Raw genomic sequence first — 23,181 nt, 5'->3', positions numbered from 1 at the left:
GTGTAACTAAGGGATGAAAAGCTAAAAAGAGGACAGAAAGCTTCATATGCCAAATATACAAATTCGATTTTCATTCATAGTACATATATAAATCCAAATACAGAAGGATCGACAAAATCTGTTTAAAATAACTTCGTTGCTAAAAAGATGACAAAAACTTATACAAAATTGAGTTCGTCTTCGGCACATTTCGAGGTCTATTCGTAAGAGTTTTATCATTACTGGTTGTTAAGAGTTTTAGCATTACCGGTTGACGTCTATAGTTGTAGGGGGTCTATGCTGTAGTTTGTCTTCGACACATATTCAGCCCATAAGAGTTTTACTTATGCTGCAAGGGAGTAATTCTTAATAAAAACATTAAATGATCATAACTCATAAGAGTTACCATTACCAATTGTTCACCTTGAGTTGTCTTTGGTACATCATCCAATCAGTATCACTCCCAAGTGGTGTCAAAGGATTCTCTGGTTCTTTACCTCAAACACATATTTTAAAAAGCAATTCAAATTTCAGATATAATCACCTACCATGACAACCAATTAGTTCTAGACCGTTACTCAACCAACCACAGTCCCGGTCTTCTGCCGATTAGTTTTTATATGGATCTAGAGTGAAGGATTGAAAGAATTTGGGGTCATGAATTACTTGGGTGATTGAGAAGAGTGAAGGATGGAAGTGTACGATAGAGCTTAGGATAAAAAATGTTTCGGATGGCTAGGATCATGAACAATTTACATGTGAGAGGGTGTGTAACACCCGCGAATTTTCCATTTTGGTATTTTAAATTTATTAAACTATTCGATTACTTTATTTCATATTTTTGAATTGTTCAATTTAATTAATTTTATTTCAAACCCGATTTTTATAAACGTATTATATAAAAGCTCGTTTATATAAAAATACGTACGATTAAATTATATCTTTAAGGCAAGATTTATATAATAATATACGTATACGTATTTTTGGTCGGATAATAATAATGACTATAATAATAATTTCTGTCTTAATTTCCGTCTAGCTATAGACCGTCACATTTCGCTTTGTACCTATTTTAATCTGGACCAACCAGAAATCGACAACACAACACACCCCCCCCCCCCCTTACATCTTACACTCTACTTTATTATATATTATTTTTATTATTATTTATTGTTGAGGTTGTTTTTGAGGACCGTGACCCAAAAATCCCACTCCCCTCATTTTCTTTCTTCTTCCTCGTGCAAACAAAGCAACAGCAACAATGACAGTGTGACCGTACAAATTTCAGTCGACCTTCAAAACCCGATCCCTCCTCTATTACTCAACCAAATTCCATGAATTTTGCACCAATAGCTTCCCCATCTCGTCCGCCTTCTTTATATGCAAGAAAGAACCCAACTTTCATCATGTTTCTTTTCGTCCGCCTTTCAAAGGATGCGGTTCTTGAGCTTTTCTGTGCCATTTTTGGGTTAGAATCACCCTTGGATGGTTCCTTGGACATTTAAGAGATCATAAATAGGTAACAGTGATAGGTTACTCGACAAATGTCCAATTTCCGTCTTGTTGTATCGTTTACATGCTCTTATTCGCTAAAGTATGGTTCTTTACTCTTTTCCTACTTGTATGGTAATTTTTGTCTTAAATTGATGTTTGAAATGGATTGTCTTGAGTTCGAAACTCTGTCTCGAATTCTGTTTTCTTGAGCTCGGATTATGGCGCACGTGAAGCCGTGTTTGTGGCTGGTTTTGGTTCGGTTTTGGGATGGGTAGGTTAGTTTTCGGGATCGTTTTTGGGTCACCTTGTATTTGTGAACTTTCGTCTTAAAACCGTTTCAATTGTTGACGTAGTCTGGCTCAGCCTAGGACTGTTTTAGGCATGAGAATGCAGCAACTCAGGAAAGTTCGTACTCTGTTTCTTTTTGGGCGGTTTTATGAAGAATTCCGGTACAATTTTAAGATGGAAATGGGACAGTCTTGAGGATGGATGTATACTACATTTTAGGACTATTTCTGTGTTTCTTTTACATGTCAAAATCGCCTTCTAGCACTCGTTTTATTGGGAAAGCTTCGTCTTGTTTCTACTTGAAATATCGTGTCAAATGTCTCGGTGTAGTCTGTGTTGCGGGTCTGGTAGCCTGCTCGTGGTTCTATTTTGGGCAGGAAATGGTGGTGGTTTGACATGGCTGTCGGGTTATAATTAGGTTTGTCCACGGACTGTTTTTAGGCTACACAATAGCGGTCTTGTTTAGATGGCGTTAGAAGGTTTTGGTTTGTGTTGGTTGGTCATTTTGTTATGGGGTGGAAAGCGTGGGCATTATTATAGGCGGAAAGGGTGGCTGGTGGTAAGGTCGTGTAGGATTGGTTGAGAGTCGTGTATGAGTGCGGCCAAAGGACAACCTTGAGTCGTATGTATGGATCGTTTTGGAGCTAGCTTAGTTTATTTGAAATAGTTGAATTTCCGTCTCGTGTTTTTATAAAACGCAACTCGTTAAATTCGTTCATTTAAATACTTTCCTTTCACGATTTATGATTATGCAATTCCGTTATTTAATTATATTTCCGTCTCAATTTTGATCCCAAGATGGGAGCTTTTGGCGCCAAGTTTGGTTCTTGAATTGTTTAATGATCGTCTCGTGTTTTAAATGGCCTAATCTGTCAAAGATCGTTCTTTATATATATATTTCTCTTACATGAGTAAATAGTTGGACTTCACATGATTAGTTTGCTATGCTTTACATGTTTAACTTGTTGGACATCATATGGTTCATTTGTTGGGCTTCAAGTGAGGCAATTGTTGGGCTTTACATGTTTTAGTTGTTGGACTCATCTTGTTTTGATTGTTGGGCCAACCTTATATTCTGAAGTGGGCTCATGAATGAGTCACATAAGCTGGTTCACATTTTATTCCGTAATTTTATATAACGAAATTTATCCATTATCATTTATTGTATTTTTATTTATTTAACCGGCATGTTAAATTAGAAAATGGAATATCTATTAATATAAGACAAGTATGAGTTATTATTATTAAATAGTTACTTGTGAAGAGTCATATTCTTGATAATGCCTTGTATTGTTCTGTTGTGAGAGTATTGGTCCTATCGGATACTAGGGGTGATCTATAAGCCCTCTAGTTGCGATATGATCGTCGGGATTGATGTTCCCATCCGTACTCATGGTGAGATGCAAGCCATGAGTATGAATGTGACATTAAAGATCTCGTGTCATATGATGTTTGCATGATCATTCTTACTCTTATTGTGACTCAAGTGTGCCGTTTTACATTGTGTGACGACTTGACTTTCCCTTTTACCCCTTTCGGAGCTTTGGTTACGAGTGTGTGCCATGTTTCCGGATTGGGTTATCTTTCCTCTTTCGGACCTTTGGTTACGAGTGTGTGCCATGTTTCCGGATTGGGTTATCTTTCCTCTTTCGGACCTTTGGTTACGAGTGTGTTCCATGTTTCCGGATTAGGATATCCTTCCGCCTTTCTTCGGACCTTTGGTTACGAGTGTGTGCCATGTTTCCGATTAGAGGTTACTCGACCTTTGGTTACGAGTGTGTGCCATGTTTCGAGTCTTGGATACGATTGGTATATCGTATGTCGAATCGGGTGACGTCCATCCCGAGAGTCTGGATCCAAGTTTAGACTAGGACCGTATTATGATCGTCGTCCTACCAGGAGGTTGGAGTCTAGGATGTAGTCTTGTGTGTGGTATCTCGGACATGCGTTAAAGGTAGCCTCTGAGTCGGATACACCGTCTACACTTTGTGTCGTTCTTACACTTGTTGAGTCGGTCAATATGAGTTTGTTGACTTGGTTGCTCCATGCCCTTGATTGCATGTTTATTCTATTGTATCATGTCTATTTCATTAAGGAAGCATTATGCCTATCTCATCATGATTTTCATTATATCTCCTTGATCTTCATTGTTCACATGTGATGCATGATTCATATGTTTCTATTAAGTGGTTGTTTACTTGCATTTTGACATATTGTGGCTGGGAAAACCTTGAATTACTCCCCACTGACTGTGGCGTTCATGTTTACATGAATGACAGGTTGTGAAGATGCTTACGTGGGGAAGACGTGTGGGCTAGCGAGAACTAAGCCCTTGGACCTTAGTTGCTAGATTAGAAAACCCTTATATGTTTATTCGTGGGATATCTTTTCCCCGCCTTCTAGCCTTGGGTTGTAATAACCTAAATTTGTCTATTATTGTTTTTGTTTCATTTCGTTTTTGGCACCCGCGTGTTAATCCTTAACTTATAACAAAAAATTTTTAAAATCTCAAATTTCCGCTATAATTTATCACTTATATTTTCCGCCTTATCGCGGGGTGTCACAGGGTGGGTGAGTGGTCGAGATTTATAGCCATCCCCTAGGGAATGGCTGTGATCGAAGGAAGGCACTATTGTTAAGGACTATTCATAAAACTTGCACTATTGACTTGGGTGATTGAGAAAAGTGAAGGATGGAAGTGTACGGTAGACATTGTTGTTAAAATCGCGGCCCGGATCGTAGGATTGTACGATCCTACGATCCAAAAAGTGGAAAACGATTCAAATCGCCGTAGGATCGTTTTGGTGGTAGGATCGGTACCCGTCTTCAAACCGTTTCAATTGTTGACGTAGTCTGGCTCGGCCTAGGACTGTTTTAGGCGTGAGAATGCAGCAACTCAAGAAAGTTCGTACTCTGTTTCTTTTTGGGTGGTTTTATGAAGAATTCCGGTACAATTTTAAGATGGAAATGGGACAGTCTTGAGGATGGATGTATACTACATTTTAGGACTATTTCTGTGTTTCTTTTACATGTCAAAATCGCCTTCTAGCACTCGTTTTATTGGGAAAGCTTCGTCTTGTTTCTACTTGAAATATCGTGTCAAATGTCTCGGTGTAGTCTGTGTTGCGGGTCTGGTAGCCTGCTCGTGGTTCTATTTTGGGCAGGAAATGGCGGTGGTTTGACATGGCTGTCGGGTTATAATTAGGTTTGTCCACGGACTGTTTTTAGGCTACACAATAGCGGTCTTGTTTAGATGGCGTTAGAAGCTGGTTGTGTGTTGGTTGGCGGCTGTTATGGGGTGGAAAGCGTGGCTGTTATAGGCGGAAAGGGTGGCTGGTGGTAAGGTCGTGTAGGATTGGTTGAGAGTCGTGTATGAGTGCGGCCAAAGGACAACCTTGAGTCGTATGTATGGATCGTTTTGGAGCTAGCTTAGTTTATTTGAAATAGTTGAATTTCCGTCTCGTGTTTTTATAAAACGCAACTCGTTAAATTCGTTCATTTAAATACTTTCCTTTCACGATTTATGATTATGCAATTCCGTTATTTAATTATATTTCCGTCTCAATTTTGATCCCAAGATGGGAGCTTTTGGCGCCAAGTTTGGTTCTTGAATTGTTTAATGATCGTCTCGTGTTTTAAATGGCCTAATCTGTCAAAGATCGTTCTTTATATATATATTTCTCTTACATGAGTAAATAGTTGGACTTCACATGATTAGTTTGCTATGCTTTACATGTTTAACTTGTTGGACATCATATGGTTCATTTGTTGGGCTTCAAGTGAGGCAATTGTTGGGCTTTACATGTTTTAGTTGTTGGACTCATCATGTTTTGATTGTTGGGCCAACCTTATATTCTGAAGTGGGCTCATGAATGAGTCACATAAGCTGGTTCACATTTTATTCCGTAATTTTATATAACGAAATTTATCCATTATCATTTATTGTATTTTTATTTATTTAACCGGCATGTTAAATTAGAAAATGGAATATCTATTAATATAAGACAAGTATGAGTTATTATTATTAAATAGTTACTTGTGAAGAGTCACATTCTTGATAATGCCTTGTATTGTTCTGTTGTGAGAGTATTGGTCCTATCGGATACTAGGGGTGATCTATAAGCCCTCTAGTTGCGATATGATCGTCGGGATTGATGTTCCCATCCGTACTCATGGTGAGATGCAAGCCATGAGTATGAATGTGACATTAAAGATCTCGTGTCATATGATGTTTGCATGATCATTCTTACTCTTATTGTGACTCAAGTGTGCCGTTTTACATTGTGTGACGACTTGACTTTCCCTTTTACCCCTTTCGGAGCTTTGGTTACGAGTGTGTGCCATGTTTCCGGATTGGGTTATCTTTCCTCTTTCGGACCTTTGGTTACGAGTGTGTGCCATGTTTCCGGATTGGGTTATCTTTCCTCTTTCGGACCTTTGGTTACGAGTGTGTTCCATGTTTCCGGATTAGGATATCCTTCCGCCTTTCTTCGGACCTTTGGTTACGAGTGTGTGCCATGTTTCCGATTAGAGGTTACTCGACCTTTGGTTACGAGTGTGTGCCATGTTTCGAGTCTTGGATACGATTGGTATATCGTATGTCGAATCGGGTGACGTCCATCCCGAGAGTCTGGATCCAGGTTTAGACTAGGACCGTATTATGATCGTCGTCCTACCAGGAGGTTGGAGTCTAGGATGTAGTCTTGTGTGTGGTATCTCGGACATGCTTTAAAGGTAGCCTCTGAGTCGGATACACCGTCTACACTTTGTGTCGTTCTTACACTTGTTAAGTCGGTCAATATGAGTTTGTTGACTTGGTTGCTCCATGCCCTTGATTGCATGTTTATTCTATTGTATCATGTCTATTTCATTAAGGAAGCATTATGCCTATCTCATCATGATTTTCATTATATCTCCTTGATCTTCATTGTTCACATGTGATGCATGATTCATATGTTTCTATTAAGTGGTTGTTTACTTGCATTTTGACATATTGTGGCTGGGAGAACCTTGAGTTACTCCCCACTGACTGTGGCGTTCATGTTTACATGAATGACAGGTTGTGAAGATGATTACGTGGGGAAGACGTGTGGGCTAGCGAGAACTAAGCCCTTGGACCTTAGTTGCTAGATTAGAAAACCCTTATATGTTTATTCGTGGGATATCTTTTCCCCGCCTTCTAGCCTTGGGTTGTAATAACCTAAATTTGTCTATTATTGTTTTTGTTTCATTTCGTTTTTGGCACCCGCGTGTTAATCCTTAACTTATAACAAAAAATTTTTAAAATCTCAAATTTCCGCTATAATTTATCACTTATATTTTCCGCCTTATCGCGGGGTGTCACAGGGTGGGTGAGTGGTCGAGATTTATAGCCATCCCCTAGGGAATGGCTGTGATCGAAGGAAGGCACTATTGCTAAGGACTATTCATAAAACTTGCACTATTGACTTGGGTGATTGAGAAAAGTGAAGGATGGAAGTGTACGGTAGACATTGTTGTTAAAATCGCGGCCCGGATCGTAGGATTGTACGATCCTACGATCCAAAAAGTGGAAAACGATTCAAATCGCCGTAGGATCGTTTTGGTGGTAGGATCGGTACAGGATCGGGTAAGATCGTATAGGATCGTACAGGATCGTGTAGGATCAGTGGTAGGATCGTCCAGGATCGTAAAAGGCTTATTTGTATTACAAATGTGTGAGTTGGTTGTTCTTCTATACTAACAACTATAAATTTAAGGTTATGTAATATATTAATATGATTATTAAGACGTTCATGTCATTAAAGAATTTTTTAACATTATATATCACAAATTATATCAAATTGTTTACATAAAACATGTTTATCCATGTTATTTGTTGGATCTTACGATCATGCAATCCGATCCTAACACCCATCTTCGATCAAAAGTAGGATCCTGATCCTGACAACACTGACGGTAGAGATTAGGATAAGAAATGTTTTGGATGGCTAGGATCATGAACAATTTACATGTGAGAGGGTGAGTGAGTGGTCGAGATTTATAGTCATCCCTTAGTGAATGACTGTGATCGAAGGAAGGCACTATTGCTAAGGACTATTCATAAGACTTGCATTATTCATAAGAAAAAGTATGAGCAACTTCATGCCTTTTAAGAGTGAAGGATTGCTAAGGACTGACTATTCATAAGACTTGCATTATTCATAAGAAAAAGTATGAGCAACTTCATGCCTTTTAAGAGTGAAGGATATGTTGGTTATTGTCAACTAAGCCAAGGATAAACTTTGCCGATACTCAAATCTCGTCAATAACATATTTATTCTATAATACAAAAACTTTGGAGATATATAGTCTCTTACTAAATTATTGGAATATCACTTTTTTATACTCAATTATGTTATCATAATAAGCGTATCCATTTTATTGAAGTACATCGTTTTATGCTATATGTATTTATTTTATGACTGTCAATACTATTTTTACTTTAATTTATAATTAATCTTTCAATATTTAAATTTATTGAGAGGTCATCTTTTCGGCGACGTGCTCATCCTACAAACTCCCTATACAATATTCCCCAAGAGTCAAGATTCGAGAGTAAACGGACAAAGAAGAAACATAGAGGATAATATTTCAGCACAAATTCTTATTTAAGACGGGTATAATCTATCTTAATTTAGAACGGGTCAAATATATCCACGTGAAAGAAATAAGACAAAAGCAAAATACATTAAAAATGATAAAAGTTTATCTTATATACACCCATACGAGTGATATTTTTTTTTTTTGTAAAAAACCATAAAGGCCTTATATTAAATTACTAACATCAGAGAGAGCTACAACACCAAGCTCAGCTGGCAAAACCGACGTCCAAAACCGTCTACCATGAAACCATGGCATAGCGTGAGCTATCACATGAGCTAACTTATTAAAATTCCTACTAATATGCTTAAAAACAATCGACTCAAAACTTAAACTAAGCTGTCTTATTTCCTCATATATCACAAATAATTCACTCTTACCACGTCTATTCCTATTCAAATCATCAACCACGATCAGACAATCGCTTTCAATAACAACATTTCTTGACTGCATCCTGATTGCTTCACGTAGTCCCAACAATATCGCTTCAGCCTCCGCCATATCTACTGCACACCCCGCACCACGTTGCACCACCACAGCCCACTCCACCTCACCCGCCGAGTTCCGACTAACCGCTCCCAATCCCACCCCTACTCCCTCCACGACCCCTGCGTCTGTATTGATTTTAGACACTCCACTTCCCGGCGGTTCCCAGCTCCCCAGCCGGCTCCCTACCACACTCCTCGAAACCTCATTGTCCTGTACCGACTCCATCTCCCATATGATACCCCTAATTCTCCTCATAATCGTCCCCACATCCCACCTCTCCTCCTCAAAAATCATCATATTCCTCCTCTCCCACAAAACCCAACAAGTAACAAGGAACAACACCCTCTCCTTCTCCCCCAATTCCCTCATAGTCTCCTCCACCCAGTCTCTCACCAAAGCAACACCCCGCCACATCCCAGACCCAATCCCCACTTCATCCCAAATCTCCTTACCTCAACCACAACCCCGTATAGCATGAAGACAAGACTCTCGCTCACTATGGCAGCGAGGACACGCGACATCTTCACTACCCAGACGACGAGCAATGTTGACCTTTGTTGGAAGCGCTTCATGGCATAATTGCCACATAAAAACCTTTATCCGCGGGAGAACAGGTGCCTTCCAAATCGCCTTCCATAACCAACCTTCATTCGCAAAATCGGACTGCTCCACCTCCGACGCTCCATCCTCAACGAGCAACCTATAACCGGTCTTCACAGAATACTCCCCATCACGTGTATGATCCCATACCCAACTATCCACATCACCCCCGTCACCAAGTCGGATACTCCTTATTCTCTCAGCTTCAAAAGGCAAAAACAACTCACTAATTTTTGCATCATCCCACCTGTGCTCACCATGAACCAACAACTCCGCAACCCTCATATCAATATCCGCACCAGCCCGTGGAGAAATAACACACCTGGAACTCGTCCCTGGTACCCATGGGTCCGTCCATACCCGGACATCGACCCCCGACCCCACACGCCTCCGAACCCCAAGCCCCATAACATCCTTGGCTCCAAAAATACTCCTCCACGTATAACTCGGATTAATTCCAATTTCAGCATCCATAAACGAACAATTAGGAAAATACTTACCTTTCAACACCCGTCCCATTAAACTACCATCCTCACATAATAATCTCCAAGCTTGTTTAGCTAATAGAGCCCTATTAAAATCCTCAAAGTCCCGAAATCCGAGCCCTCCCTTTGCCTTAGACTGACACAAAGTTCGCCAGGCAACCCACGACATCTTCCTTTTTCCATTATCCGAACCCCACCAAAACTTCGATACCATAGATCGTAACTCATCACAAAATTTGGCCGGTAGTCTAAAAACACTCATTGCATAAGTAGGAATAGATTGGGCAACTGCCTTTATCAGAATCTCCCTACCTGCTCGGCTAAATAGCATACGAGTGATATTTAATCGGTCTTACACTTACAATAATATTTAAAACGGATAATACCGCTTACCAAGACTATGGCAGTTACTCATATGATCTGCATGTTCCATTTCTCAACTAAATAATTTTTCAACAACACGTCATCACTGCCGTATCCCAGCTGACTTTCCCATAATTTCCTCTAAAACTAACCAAAATCCCAGAAATTGCCTTTCAATTTCTCCAATTCAAACTCCCACTCAACTTTATCCCCAAATTTAACCCTAAAGTTTCAATCTTTGTACCAAAATTAAAGAAACCCAAGTGTAAAATCAATGGAAATATTTAATCTAGAGAAGCATTTTGCATTCTATGGTGCATATCATAGTAACCCAATTAATATTTTGATACATATGGTGTTTGTTTGGCCAATTTTATTTTCTGGGTTAATGTTAGGGTTTTATTTACCAATGGTGTTCTTCCCTAATCAAGCATTGTTTACAACTATTGTATTTTCTGTATCATATATATGTATGGATAAAAAAGCTGGATCTTTGGGTGCTTTACTGTGTTTTCTTTGCTGGTTTGGAGCTTCTAACCTTGCTCTTCATCTTGGCTGGTCTCTCACTTGGAAGGTTGTTTTTCTCCCCTTTTTTCTATCTTCTAATTGTGTTTTTACTAGCGTTTACAGAAGAGGTCTTAGCGTAGTGGTTAAGACGGAGGTATTGTCACGGGTTACAATCCCCCTCCCCTTTATATTGTATTGGTCTTGCGCCCTTTAACACTAAAAAAGAATTAAATGCAGGGTGTGTTATTTTGGGTTGTTTTGATTGATTTATTAATTGAGATTTTATATGTTTTTGTTGAAAGTTGTACTTGTAAAGTTGTATATTAGGATTTCTCTAAAAGGGTTGAACTTAGCTGACATCAACTCTTGTTTTGAGTAAAGTTATGCTTTTCTCATACTAGTTATTTTTATGTAAGGCGGCCTTATACAAAGATTGCGTAAAATGGATCCACTAATACAAATATCATGACCCATTTAGATGAAAAGTTAGTTATTAATGAATCCCTTTTTACAAACTTCTTGTGTAAGGCCGCCTTACACAAGAATTTGTAGTCTCATATGATGGATTAGTTGAAATTTCTAATTTTTGGGTCAGAGGAGCCACAGAGCTAACAGATGATAGGGTAGAGTTAGTGAGTAGGTGAGTTGGTAGCATTGTTTATATGTTGTCTAATGATTTATGTCAGGATTTAACTAGAATCATTACTTCATGTTAGTAGAGTAGTAAAACCCAGATTCTTGTTGGGGATGAGGTGTTGATATTGCTAATGTCTCTTTGAGTTATGATGCTAGGCAATCTCTACAAGTGTTTCTCTTTGGTGTGTGATGTGAAACTATGGTGCAGTGCCAAAACCCAGGAGTTGATGGTGGTGGGCTGTGGGGGTAAGGCTAAAATTCTTACGGGGGGTTGCAAGTCTTTGGGAAAGGCATCCTCACGACAAATGGTTGACGTTAAATGTGTTTCTGTAAGTGGATGTTGATTTAGCTTCATGGGGGTCTGAGATCTAGATGGTTATGCGTAGTTTTTAGGCGTTGGTTCCATAATACTCCGTATATGTTAGCATTTGGTGGCTCTGATATACAATTAGTTTTTGGTAATGATACTTTGGAGCATAGGGCGCAAGGGAGCATAAGGCTGAAATTCATATCTTGTTTCTGCAAATGTTTTTATATCGAGCAAATCTGGAATAGATTGGTCTCATTTTAGATGCTCGTGAGATTTGTATTCATATTTCCTCCTTTTTGGTATTGGTGTTCAATAACAAACTCCAACGGATTGATTGTATAGTTCATAAGATGTCATAGTAGGAAGGTTCTAAAACTCTAGAAGTCGTGACTTGAAATTGTGGGAATGCTATAAGTTATACCTTAACAAAGTAGTTTTCCAGTACAATTGTGCATTATCGATGACTCAATCCCCATGGATATCCGCATGTTGGTGTGGTGTGTTAAAAGTAAAAACCATTAATTGGGCCTCAATAATCAGGCAATCAGCTTGCTAGAGAACTAATGTACTTGGTTATGACGATATCATCTTTCTGATGTTGCATTATTGTTAGTTCATTTCTATTATTGTACGGGAATGTAGCAAGATAATTGAGGTCAGTTGTTACTTGCTCAGATGGTCACTTGTCTCCTCAATCTTTTCTGCTGCTTCAGTTTGTAAATTGTCATGCTATTGTGTGTTGTTGTCACGTTGCTTTTCGATTAGTATTTTGTCAAGGCTACAATGCCAAGGAGCCGTCTCATGTCTATCATATTCTTATGAACTTTCTTTCTTGTTTTCTTCCTTCTTTCTGTTATTCTTCTCCCCCCGCTACAAGTGTTCAGTGACCTTGACCCCTGTCCTCATCATGTCAAGTGAGGATGAATATGCTATGAGACAAAAGAGAAAATGACTGTCATAATTACACTTGTTTTACGGGAAATTGTAGAAAGAGACCTTGGCAGCCAGATACCAGCTTTCAAAGTAATCTGTCACGATAATGTCGGACCTGATTCTCGAAGTAGCTTGTAAGAGTCTACTCCCATGCCGTAGTACAACACCATAATCATGAAGGGACTATGCCCCTGTCCTAATACTCCTGTCATCATTTTAGGAGTTCCCGTTTCTCGAAAATTGATTATTCACGAGCCCTTACTTGGATACATATCTCTATCTCTATATGATGTCTGTACCCAAGTATGAATAACATAGGTTATCATAGTTCAAAACTTGTATAGATAATCTGCAGATTTTAGGAGTTCCTGTATCAGATTCATGATGTTCCTGTGTTTCTTTTATGACGTAGCGTCTGAAATTTATGGGATGGATTCATCAGAAACATTAAGAAGATACAGTCGTAAGAGTTCAAAGTAACTATGGGTATGTTGTACGAGTAATAATTTTGGTCATTCTACCTATATTTCAGGTTGTTTTAGCCGCTCAACTTATTTGCTGGACCGCTCAGTTCCTTGGTCATGGAGTTTTTGAGGTGATTTACTTGATTAGCTGATTCAGTATAAGAAATCGTTTTCCAAGAAAGCTTTATGCAAACTTGAATGATTTTTTAGGTGTCGTTCTTACCATTTTTATCCATTTGTGACAGAAACGAGCCCCTGCTCTTCTGGACAATCTTCTACAAGCTTTTTTGATGGCTCCATTCTTTGTCTTACTCGAGGTATGCATTTTGTGAACAGCTCGTCAACCCATTAATAATAAGTCGTACGACTTTTACAAAGAATAAGAATTCGAATATTGGTTCTGCAACTTGGATTACCCGAGTATTTGCCATCACGACATTCATACTTAGTATCATGAAGTTCGACTTATGTCGTTTGTCTAATGGATCTTGTGCAGGCTCTTCAGTTTTCGGTAGGGTATGAGCCGTATCCAGGGTTTCATGCCAAGGTGAAAATTTTGGTGGATGCCAATATTAAAGAATGGCAAGAAAAAAAGAAGAAATGCTAGACGAGATCATTCGCAATGCTATAGACTGACTGAGTTTGAAGCTTATATACATATATCCCTCATTCTCTATAGTTCCGTAAATGATTCACTCTTGAATAATAACATCTGGACATATTGATAAATTTATACTGTACAATCCAAGAAATTTGTTTGTAATTTGTTGTCGGATTTCTAAATCGTTCTTCTGGTGATCGTCATTGAAATACTTTTTACGAAGTATTATTTACTAAGAAATGAGGAAAAGACAAGTACAAGCATGTTATGAATGCGAGAATATGCACAAGCCATGTCTTCATTTTCGGACTCAAAGGAGGAACAAGGCCAGTATAAACGAAGGAAGATGTGATGGTGATATACTGATACGATAACAAGAAAGGTTTTCCATGCGCACAATCGGTAAACAAAAGATAAAAACTCACATCTGTTTGAGTATGAAAAACCCGTTTTAACGGAACATACCAATTCAAACCAAGGTTTGCACTAGATGTATGAATAACTTGATTGCGTGCCCTTCCTTGATTCGCGTACCGTTAAATGTACACTTAATTAGTTTAAAAATAACGAGGTGATTCAAACGATATCTATAAAATTAAAACGATATATGGAGTACAAACAATTAGTATGAACCCAAAAAAACAAGGATTATTGTATTGCCCCAACCAATACAGACCTTTTATAAAACGTTAGAAAAAAACAATGGATCATAAAACCGACTTTATTTACAACTAATGAAAGTTATTGAGCTCGATTTGTAAAGTAATTTGGTTACTTTTAAAGTTTAAAGTTACAAGCTCTTTATAAAGTTACTAAGCTTTGTAAAGATGGTAAATAACTTCACATGTAATCTCGTAGAGAAATATTGACACTCAACCAGCAAATTAGGGAGTCTAAGTGATAATTTAGGATTATGTCAATTCATAGACATGATTTACTCAATCATGAATATAAATGACCATTATAACCCTTGTCATTTCTAGACCTTCGTAATTTTCTTCTCACTTTGTCACTGAGATACATAGCTTCCAAGTCGATAATAATCTCCATTACAAAATGCACTTAACCAAATTCATATCCAGGATACAGTTTTTGCATTAATCTAGACCACAAATTGTCATCATTCCAACTACTAAATCCTTATATAGTGCAGTCCTAGCCTGAAATTTATCAAACACCAACTCCATATTTCTATGCGATTAGCAGTTTAACACGGTGTCAATAAGGCTTTTCATATTTCAGCAATAGGTTCAATTGACATACAGTATTTCTTATAAATTTTAGTGCCTCGTCAAGCCTTTCTGCTCAACCAAGAAGATCCACCATAGTAGCATAATTTGAGAGGGTACTTTTCATTGATAATAAATTCTCCAAATCCTAATTTTATTAATCAAAATTAATTTAATCTCCTTAATTTGATATAACATAATTAATAAAGTTAATAAATTAGGACTATTATTTGATCAGCATGAGAACTAGCATTTATAATTGAGTAATTTGGCGGGTTTGATTAATTTTGTGAAGGAGAGAAGGCAATTATAGAGAGCTTGTTTATTTTATTTTTTGGGGAAGGGTTAGGTATGAAAAACTAATGACAAAAAGTACAGGAAAGAATAATCTTCGTCCATGAAAGAACAACTACGATAATTTATTCATTGAAATGTGATAGACTCATTGGGCTTGAAGAGTGATGGCTTGAAGAGTGGTTAATGCACAGGCTCCGCCAAACCATATGCGAATTTGAACTCGTGAGCTTTGGTTATCATGATAGATGAACCATCTCAACCAAACCTCAAGGTAATGGTTGATGGCTTGATGCCCTATTAAAATGTACATAAACTTAAATTGTTAGGGGGACCGGTCGGCCAAGCGGACCCGACTCCCTCCCGGCATAACTAAAATCCTCCATTGAATTAACTGAATTAGGACATTTCATTTCTTATGAATAATATATGCACCTAACACAAGATTCACACTATAATTAATTCGTAAGTCCTCCTTGTGAAGGGTACATCTGTCACAAGCTTGTGATGAGTCAATTATCATTCACGTGGGTAGATAAGACAGAAATCAAAGTACTTAGAGAGTTACAAATAATTTTTGTCTTTTCGATCCATGTGTGTTTTATTTGACCCATTACAAGATTGTAACGAATAATGTCCATTATAAATAAGAATTTGTGATAAATCAATATCATAACAAAGCCTCTTTAGCTAATCAAAGACTAGTGACGACGAAGTGAAGAGTTTGGTTTCATGCATGCAACAAAGTATTTAGTGAGTGTATCATAATCATTGATCAACAAATGAATCGATAATCAGCATACATGTACGGCTGAACAAGTTTCTGAAGGCCATTTAGCTTAAGACTTTTCTGTACTAGGGTGACTGTGTGATAGAAAGGTGTTAGACGCCTTTCCATAAATGGTTTATGTAGTTGTCATGTTACTATTCATTTTATGTGTCCCATATTATTGGGTCAAACTAGGGGGGACGCATCCCAATTATTTATAAACTTTACTTTTAATGTCCAGGTTATTTATTGCCCTATTTTATTTTGAAATGTATTAGTTAATTGTTATCCTTTCTATTTGAGCAATAAATTTTATGAGCAATTTGATCATTCACACTCAATTTGGTACACTTGTCATTTACTAATTGTCCTCCTCCTCTTTCCTTAGTCTTTATGCCAAAACCAAATGACAACAATTGACCGAGACGGAGGGAGTATATTGGAGTAGGAAGTATCAATTACTATCTTTTGTTGGATTTTTACCTTGAATGCGTTAGTTGCCGCTTTAAATGATTAGGACGGTATTAGATATCTGTCTGGGTTATGGTTTCTGTGTTGGCATTTTTAGTTCATTTTGTATTTGAGAATACTATATAAACTCTCTAAGTGTCTCGCACGGTCGCACCCTATCATATGGAGTACATATCATGACTTTCTGAGTCTAAAATATGTAAAACTCCTCAGTATCAATAAAACTCAATAAAACTCTCCTTCCTTCCCCATGTAGACGTATCTCACACACAATTAGAATATGTGTTGTTCCACATCGGTGGAAACATAGTAATAAAAGGCCTAACTTATAAGTAAGTCAGTCACATTTCCTACCACAATTAATTTTAGGATAGAACCTCGCTTACTTATTGGCCGGTCTCTTACACCTATGTCTATAAACCCACCGCGGAGAACTCAATAGTATCTCCATTTATATTGCAAAAGACTCTAAGAATGTTTCACTTTAAATGGCATTGGAAAAACTAGTTTAATCTTTAGATTTTCTTGATAATTTTTTTGATGTAAGGTGATCTAACAGAAGAACGAAATATATTGTAAAACGGTCCTTTAAATAACCACTTTTGTAACTTTTACAAGTCATATTTAGGTAATTGAGATCCGTTTTACACAAGGTCATCCCCGGTCTCAGCGGCGGATCTCTTAGTATGTGCGCAGGGGCCAGGACCCCCTGCCATCTATCCCAAACTCTAAATTTCAATGGCAGGCAAATGAGCCAATCAAATAAAAGCAATACAGCAGGGCCCCCCTAAACCTTATGATAGATATTAGCAACTCACAATTTACTATTCTGTTAATATTTTTTTTCTCATTTCAAAGCCCTACATATAAGAATGTAAGAGCATCCACATTGAAGAGGATGGTACATCCTCTTAGCACCTTCTCTTATCTAAGAGGATGTCCTCTTCAATGTGGGATCAATTTAGACATCCTCTTTGAAAGATAAGAGGAAGACTTCCTCTATTTTTAGAGAAAGTACAACATAGACCCTTGTGCCAATTAGTCATGCATTTCTACCATGTGACATATAATTTGTTTCTTTTTTATTTTTTGGTCATTAAAAATTTAAGAGAGGATAAATAAGAGGATCCTCTTTGATGTGGGAAAAAAATACTCTCTCATATTCACTATTTTCTTCCCTATTTCCTTAAACGGATTATTCAGGTTTTCTTCCCCTTTCTTATTTTGGAAACTTTTACTCTTATTTTATTCATTCTTCTCTCCTATCACAAAACCCCACCCACATCTTTAACTCATATTTTATTACTTTCCTTAATGTTTTGGTCCCACCATTCTTTATTTAACTCCTAATTATTCATCCATCTCTCCTATCACCAAACCCCACACAACATTTTTACTCCTATTTTATTCTTTTCCTTAATCTTTGTGCCCTTAGCAAAAGGGAACAATATGGAGAATAGGAGGGAGTAGAAGAAAACTTAGGAGGAAGATGAAGATAGTGAAAAATGAGGTGTCAAAATTATAGAAGGAAAGAGAGGAAATAAGAAGAAGATGACATACTCTTCAATGTGTATGTTCTAAGACTAAATGCATCATTCATTGGTTCATCATAAAATTCCAACCTATTTTTTTTCATATCCTCACATACATAACAGTGTGCGGGTAATAAATATGAATACTAAGACAGTTTTATACTATGAGACGGTCTTTTTAGGGAAAAAATCATTAATTTATTGCTATTAATATAAGTGAGATTTTTATACAAATGGACCGTCTTAGTTCTTACTGTAAAACCTTCTCCTATAATAATTATTGTTACAAGTTCATTTATTTTGGTGCGTTATTATCCTATTAGACTCACTAATTTACATTATACGTAGTAATATTCCGTATATAACTTGTGCAATAATTAAAGAATAAAAATGAGTATTTTTTATACAAAGAGATTGTCTCATAGTACGAGATTGTCTTATATTGTAATATTATATGATCATTTTCATTAGAGGCATATGTTCTTTTAAAAAAAAACTCTAAAATTTACATGATTTCGGTGAAAAAGTTCTTTTGACACGATTATCATCTCATTATATTTTCTTTTAATATATATTACTCGTATCATATAAGTATAAAAGATTAAAGTGAATGTCCTGAAACTTGAGAATTACTTGCATTAAAAATATTGGAAATTCACCCCCTTTTTAATTGTAATTTGTTTCCGTTTAATTTTGGAAAAAGTAAGATGAAAAATTATGAAATATATATCATCATATTCACAATGAGAAATGATCTTTTGAACGACCCTTCATGGTCCGTCAAGTTGGAGCACATCTACAGAGAAGGAAATAAAGCAGCCGATTTGCTTGCTAATCAAGGGATAGAAACTAGTACTACTCCTACTTATTTAGATATTCCGTTCGATAATCTTTGTTCTATTCTTAGGGATGATGTTTTCGGAGTTACCACTCCTCGTATTGTAACAAACAATTAATTTTAGGGGCTTTGCTCCTCATGAGCACCGAAAACAATATTCACAATGAGAAATGTATTCCTAAGAATTTAAGGAGCACATTTTAAGAAATTAGCCTATATTTCCAGAGATAATATAGGGAGAAATAAGCATATAAAAATGAATGATTCTACTATACAAACCACGAAATATGTCAACTCGCTTTTACTACTTCATTAAAATTGGGCCCCCTTGAAAATTTGACCAAGATCCGCCACTGCCCAGTCTAATCTTTTCTATTATTCATGATGAATATTTAATTAAAGATAAACAAATAAAAATGGAATCTCAAGCTCCTAGTCAATACAGTTACAAAGGAGAGTGGAATTCAGACACATTATGCCCGATTTTGAGTCTCTATAAGACTATAACTATAGGTCGGTCGAAACCTAAGAAGATAGAATTCATCTAAATTCGACAACGTTCTTGCTAAGGTAGTAGAGCACCTAAATATGGCTAAATTGCTATATTAAGGGGAATCTGTTAGTAAGAATAAATCAAAGATGGGTGTCAAAATCAATTGTAAAATATTTTTACTTGTTTTACGCCAGCATCTCCGGGATAAAACATCACATATTACACGGCTCACAATTGGTCTAGGATATTAATGTAACGGGTAAAGATCGTCTCACGTAAAATAATGTGATATAAACAAAAGATAAATTCTAAAAGTAACAAGACTCACGATAATTATTATCGTAAAACTGTCTCGTAGGTGATTTAGCACTATTTGTTGACACGGTACGGAGCATGATGTTACGTAGACTCATTTTTAGACGGAGACTATTCCATTTTGTTATTAAGTATTTACTTTTAATTTGCCATTTTTAATAATCCATCTCGACAGTATATTTTGTAAAATTTTAGCATATTCAAGACGTTTAGCATGGTTGACCGGTTGAACAATTAATAATCCAATTTTAGTGTTTAGTAAACAACATATTGAAACACAACATATTTGAGGTTATACTATGTCTCCTGAGAGACGGTTTTTCAATAAGCTTATTGAGAGACTATTTTACAATTTTAAGAAAAAGTGATATTAAAGGTAATAAAATAGGTACAAATCATTATTATAAATAAAATAAGAACATTTATTATGAAAAATAGGTACGAAATTATTATGTCACGATCAACAATAAAAGGGTCACGAAATACAAATAAAAGGGTACGAAAAATTGGACTCTCAATAGCTTATTGAAAGACCGTCTCTCCCAAGTTTTAGGGTTGAGGTTAATATGCTACTTACTTTTAGGTTCATATACCCCTATTAGACTCATCTAATCATTTTATAAATTAGCCATAATTTATATACTAGTAGATCTAGTACATGCATAACAAAATAAAAGAGATAAAGAAGAAAACAATGTTCCTTACATTGTTAAATGGTTCGAAATTGGCACAAGTAAGGTCTCCTACCTTCACTTGTTCTTGAGCTCAATACATTTGGAATGATCCTCCAAGATTTTCAAGTGTCAAGTATGGAGACACTCCTCTTAGTTGCACCCAAAACTAACCCAAACACTAATGCAATTACTAACTAGATAATATTTATTAGTAACCTTAAATATTAATTCTAATATTATTATTATTATTACTACTCTAGTAATATAATTGCATTATTAGAATTATTGAACAAGTTTTATGCACAAAACAATTTTATGTAGAGAGAAAAGGAGAGAGATAAGCATGAAGATTGGAATGAGAATCGTGTAAAAATAAGAACCTCTTCTCCTTTTAGCATAGGGCAACCAGTTTTCTACATGGGTAAGGGTGAGTAGTCTTTTTCTTTTTACCTTCTCAAAACCATAGGTAGGGATCTAGTATCCTTAGGTAATTATAGTGTTTCTTTTTCATTAAAAACAACAACTATCAACACTATAAAATAACCCACTAAAACCGGTGCACATGACTTAAAATGGACTCCATATTATCTTTTGTAATTTGTCATTTGTAATATGTTGTGACATGTAACATGTCATTAGGCATAATAATGCATATTTAACAAATTAAATATCATTATATATTAAGTAAATTACATTTAACAAATTAACAAGTAATTCACAATTACAAGTATATAAAGTGGGTCACATTAAGTCTAGTTAATATAATCTACAACATTTTATAATTATAACTAACCAATTACTCTTATCTCAAATGTTTCATGAACTTTAATCAATTTTAGTAATATAACAAATTAATTACTAAATTGAATCTTATTTAATCACATTACAATAAGATATATAACTCTCTCTTATAAAATAAATTTGTCCAATTTAAGGATTTAATTAATCCGTATCAATATACGATTAATTAACTTTTTAGTTTGGGAATCGTCCTATAGGTGTGACCTTAAGGGATCAACTGATCACCGCCGTCAAACGACAGTAATGTCAAACTCTAGTTAGCCAATCATTACCGACTAATGTTGATCAGTTGACTATATAATGAATCATCCCTCACGTATTCTTATTATGAGATTTAATTATGATGTTTAATCATGTGATCGCACTATTGTTGAGGACACTTACTCCAACAATCTCCCACTTGTCCGAGACAAGTGTGCGTCACCAATTCTCTTTTCCTATTACAATCTCCCACTCAATGCAAGGTGTCTTGCAGGTCGTACTTGCATTTGATCATATCTTGAGTGGTTTCCTCGATCTGGAGAGTAACTGTCTGACCGGAATTATCTGCCGTAGATACCTTTCGAGCGTGGCCACGCATTTTCAGTTCACTACTCCTTCGAGTGGCCCTGAGATTTTAGATAACCCTGACAAGGTGGTAGACAATTCCTATCACTATTCCCTTCGTATAGCCACATTTCATCATGACCTAAAAGATACCCATTTGACTTCAGTTACGACAGTCGTAGAGCATAAATCAAAGCTAATCAGAAACTGTGCCAACTTGGGCGAACAGTCTTTAGTCAAAGAATCGACTCAAAAGAATACTATAGTAGCTCTCGCCACGACCAGACTTTATAAAAATTACCAGAACTCTATAAGCGGTCACTGCCCAACAGAGTGTCCCATACAGTCTGCCTATGTGATCGACTAGTCATCTCTTATGACTCTATGGTACTTGAACTTGCCATCAATCGCATCACACTCTAGTCACTTCGAGACGTCACCTCATATAAGCAACTAGGGGCCAATACTATGTTAATCCAGTTCACTTTAATAGGGTTCAACGTTGTCCTTACAACCTATTTGGATATAACAAAGTGATAAAAGAGTTTTTAATAAAACTCAAACGATGAATGCATTATCACATATATAAAATTGATACCATATCAATTACTACATAATCTATAATCGATACTTAATGTTGTATATAACTATACATCTCAACTCAATTGAAAAGGCATGACTTATCATGCTTAGCCTATGAAAACGCCTTGGTTAGCAAGTTTCAGCAATACTTTGCACTTTCCCTAACCTTACAATATACAATTTCCCATTCTTGTATAATCTAGTATTACAAGAGCTTCTTTGAGTACGTGTCAAGATCCAATCTAGACATAGGCTCTCTCTTGCCTTTGAATAACTCCCACTGTCCTCACAGTGTGTAGGGATAGGACCTTCGGTTATTGGAACGAACTACCATAGTTCCTCCAATTCATAAAACTGAATCCTAATATGATCCCTTCCTTCATGCATATCTCATTATTGCAAGTGTACTCAATTTTTGTTGTTTATATCTCATTGTTCAACTGCCTAGGATGTTTCTAGCAGATATCCTCCTTAAATAATATAGCCAAGATGGTTCTCTAACCATCCTTATGTGTTTAGAATATGGTTTTTGTGTAACTCCTTGCACATAAATCCATCTCATTTCTAAATGCTTAGCTTCATATCTTTAGTACTTCCTGAGTACTAACTAATGAACTATATGGCTATATAGAGTCTTCTCTTAAAGATTCGATTTGTAACATCTCGTCATACTCCAAGTCTACGAGGTTTAAGAATGGTGATACATCTTAGTGTAATGAATTAATCCCGCAGCAGAAGCACGTGGATTCAATTTCAACATGTTCAATACTTTTGAACTTGTCAATATTCTTATTAACATAATAATATTCATTTAACGCTAATATCCTTTTAGGACTATCTTTATAAGTCTGGATACCTTAGAGATGT

The 23,181-nt window shown here is 36.5% G+C and overlaps 2 protein-coding genes across 2 annotated transcripts; one reads left to right on the top strand and one right to left on the bottom strand.

Annotated features, from left to right (window-relative positions):
• Positions 1-8,547: 8,547 nt before the first annotated feature.
• Positions 8,548-9,285, bottom strand: LOC141651187 (uncharacterized). Its single transcript, XM_074458908.1, has one exon. The coding sequence runs from the start codon at positions 9,283-9,285 to the stop codon at positions 8,548-8,550; it is 738 nt and encodes a 245-aa protein (XP_074315009.1).
• Positions 9,286-10,282: 997 nt separating this feature from the next.
• LOC141653176 (2-hydroxy-palmitic acid dioxygenase MPO1-like) lies at positions 10,283-13,952 on the top strand. The gene is made up of 4 exons (XM_074460854.1): positions 10,283-10,893; positions 13,238-13,300; positions 13,415-13,486; positions 13,666-13,952. Exons 1-4 carry the CDS (start codon positions 10,594-10,596, stop codon positions 13,774-13,776), a joined length of 546 nt encoding a protein of 181 aa, XP_074316955.1. The 5' UTR covers positions 10,283-10,593; the 3' UTR covers positions 13,777-13,952.
• Positions 13,953-23,181: the final 9,229 nt, after the last annotated feature.

Source organism: Silene latifolia, chromosome 4 (genome assembly GCF_048544455.1).
Source record: "Silene latifolia isolate original U9 population chromosome 4, ASM4854445v1, whole genome shotgun sequence".
Taxonomy (NCBI): Eukaryota; Viridiplantae; Streptophyta; class Magnoliopsida; order Caryophyllales; family Caryophyllaceae; genus Silene; species Silene latifolia.
This window is presented reverse-complemented; position numbering and strand designations above follow the sequence as displayed.

Coding starts and splice junctions, on each gene's coding strand:
- LOC141651187 (XM_074458908.1), bottom strand. CDS start 9,285: ATGTGGCGGGGTGTTGCTTTGGTGAGAGACTGGGTGGAGGAGACTATG.
- LOC141653176 (XM_074460854.1), top strand. CDS start 10,594: ATGGAAATATTTAATCTAGAGAAGCATTTTGCATTCTATGGTGCATAT. Junction 10,894..13,237: donor GCTGGTCTCTCACTTGGAAG/GTTGTTTTTCTC, acceptor CCTATATTTCAG/GTTGTTTTAGCCGCTCAACT. Junction 13,487..13,665: donor CATTCTTTGTCTTACTCGAG/GTATGCATTTTG, acceptor GATCTTGTGCAG/GCTCTTCAGTTTTCGGTAGG.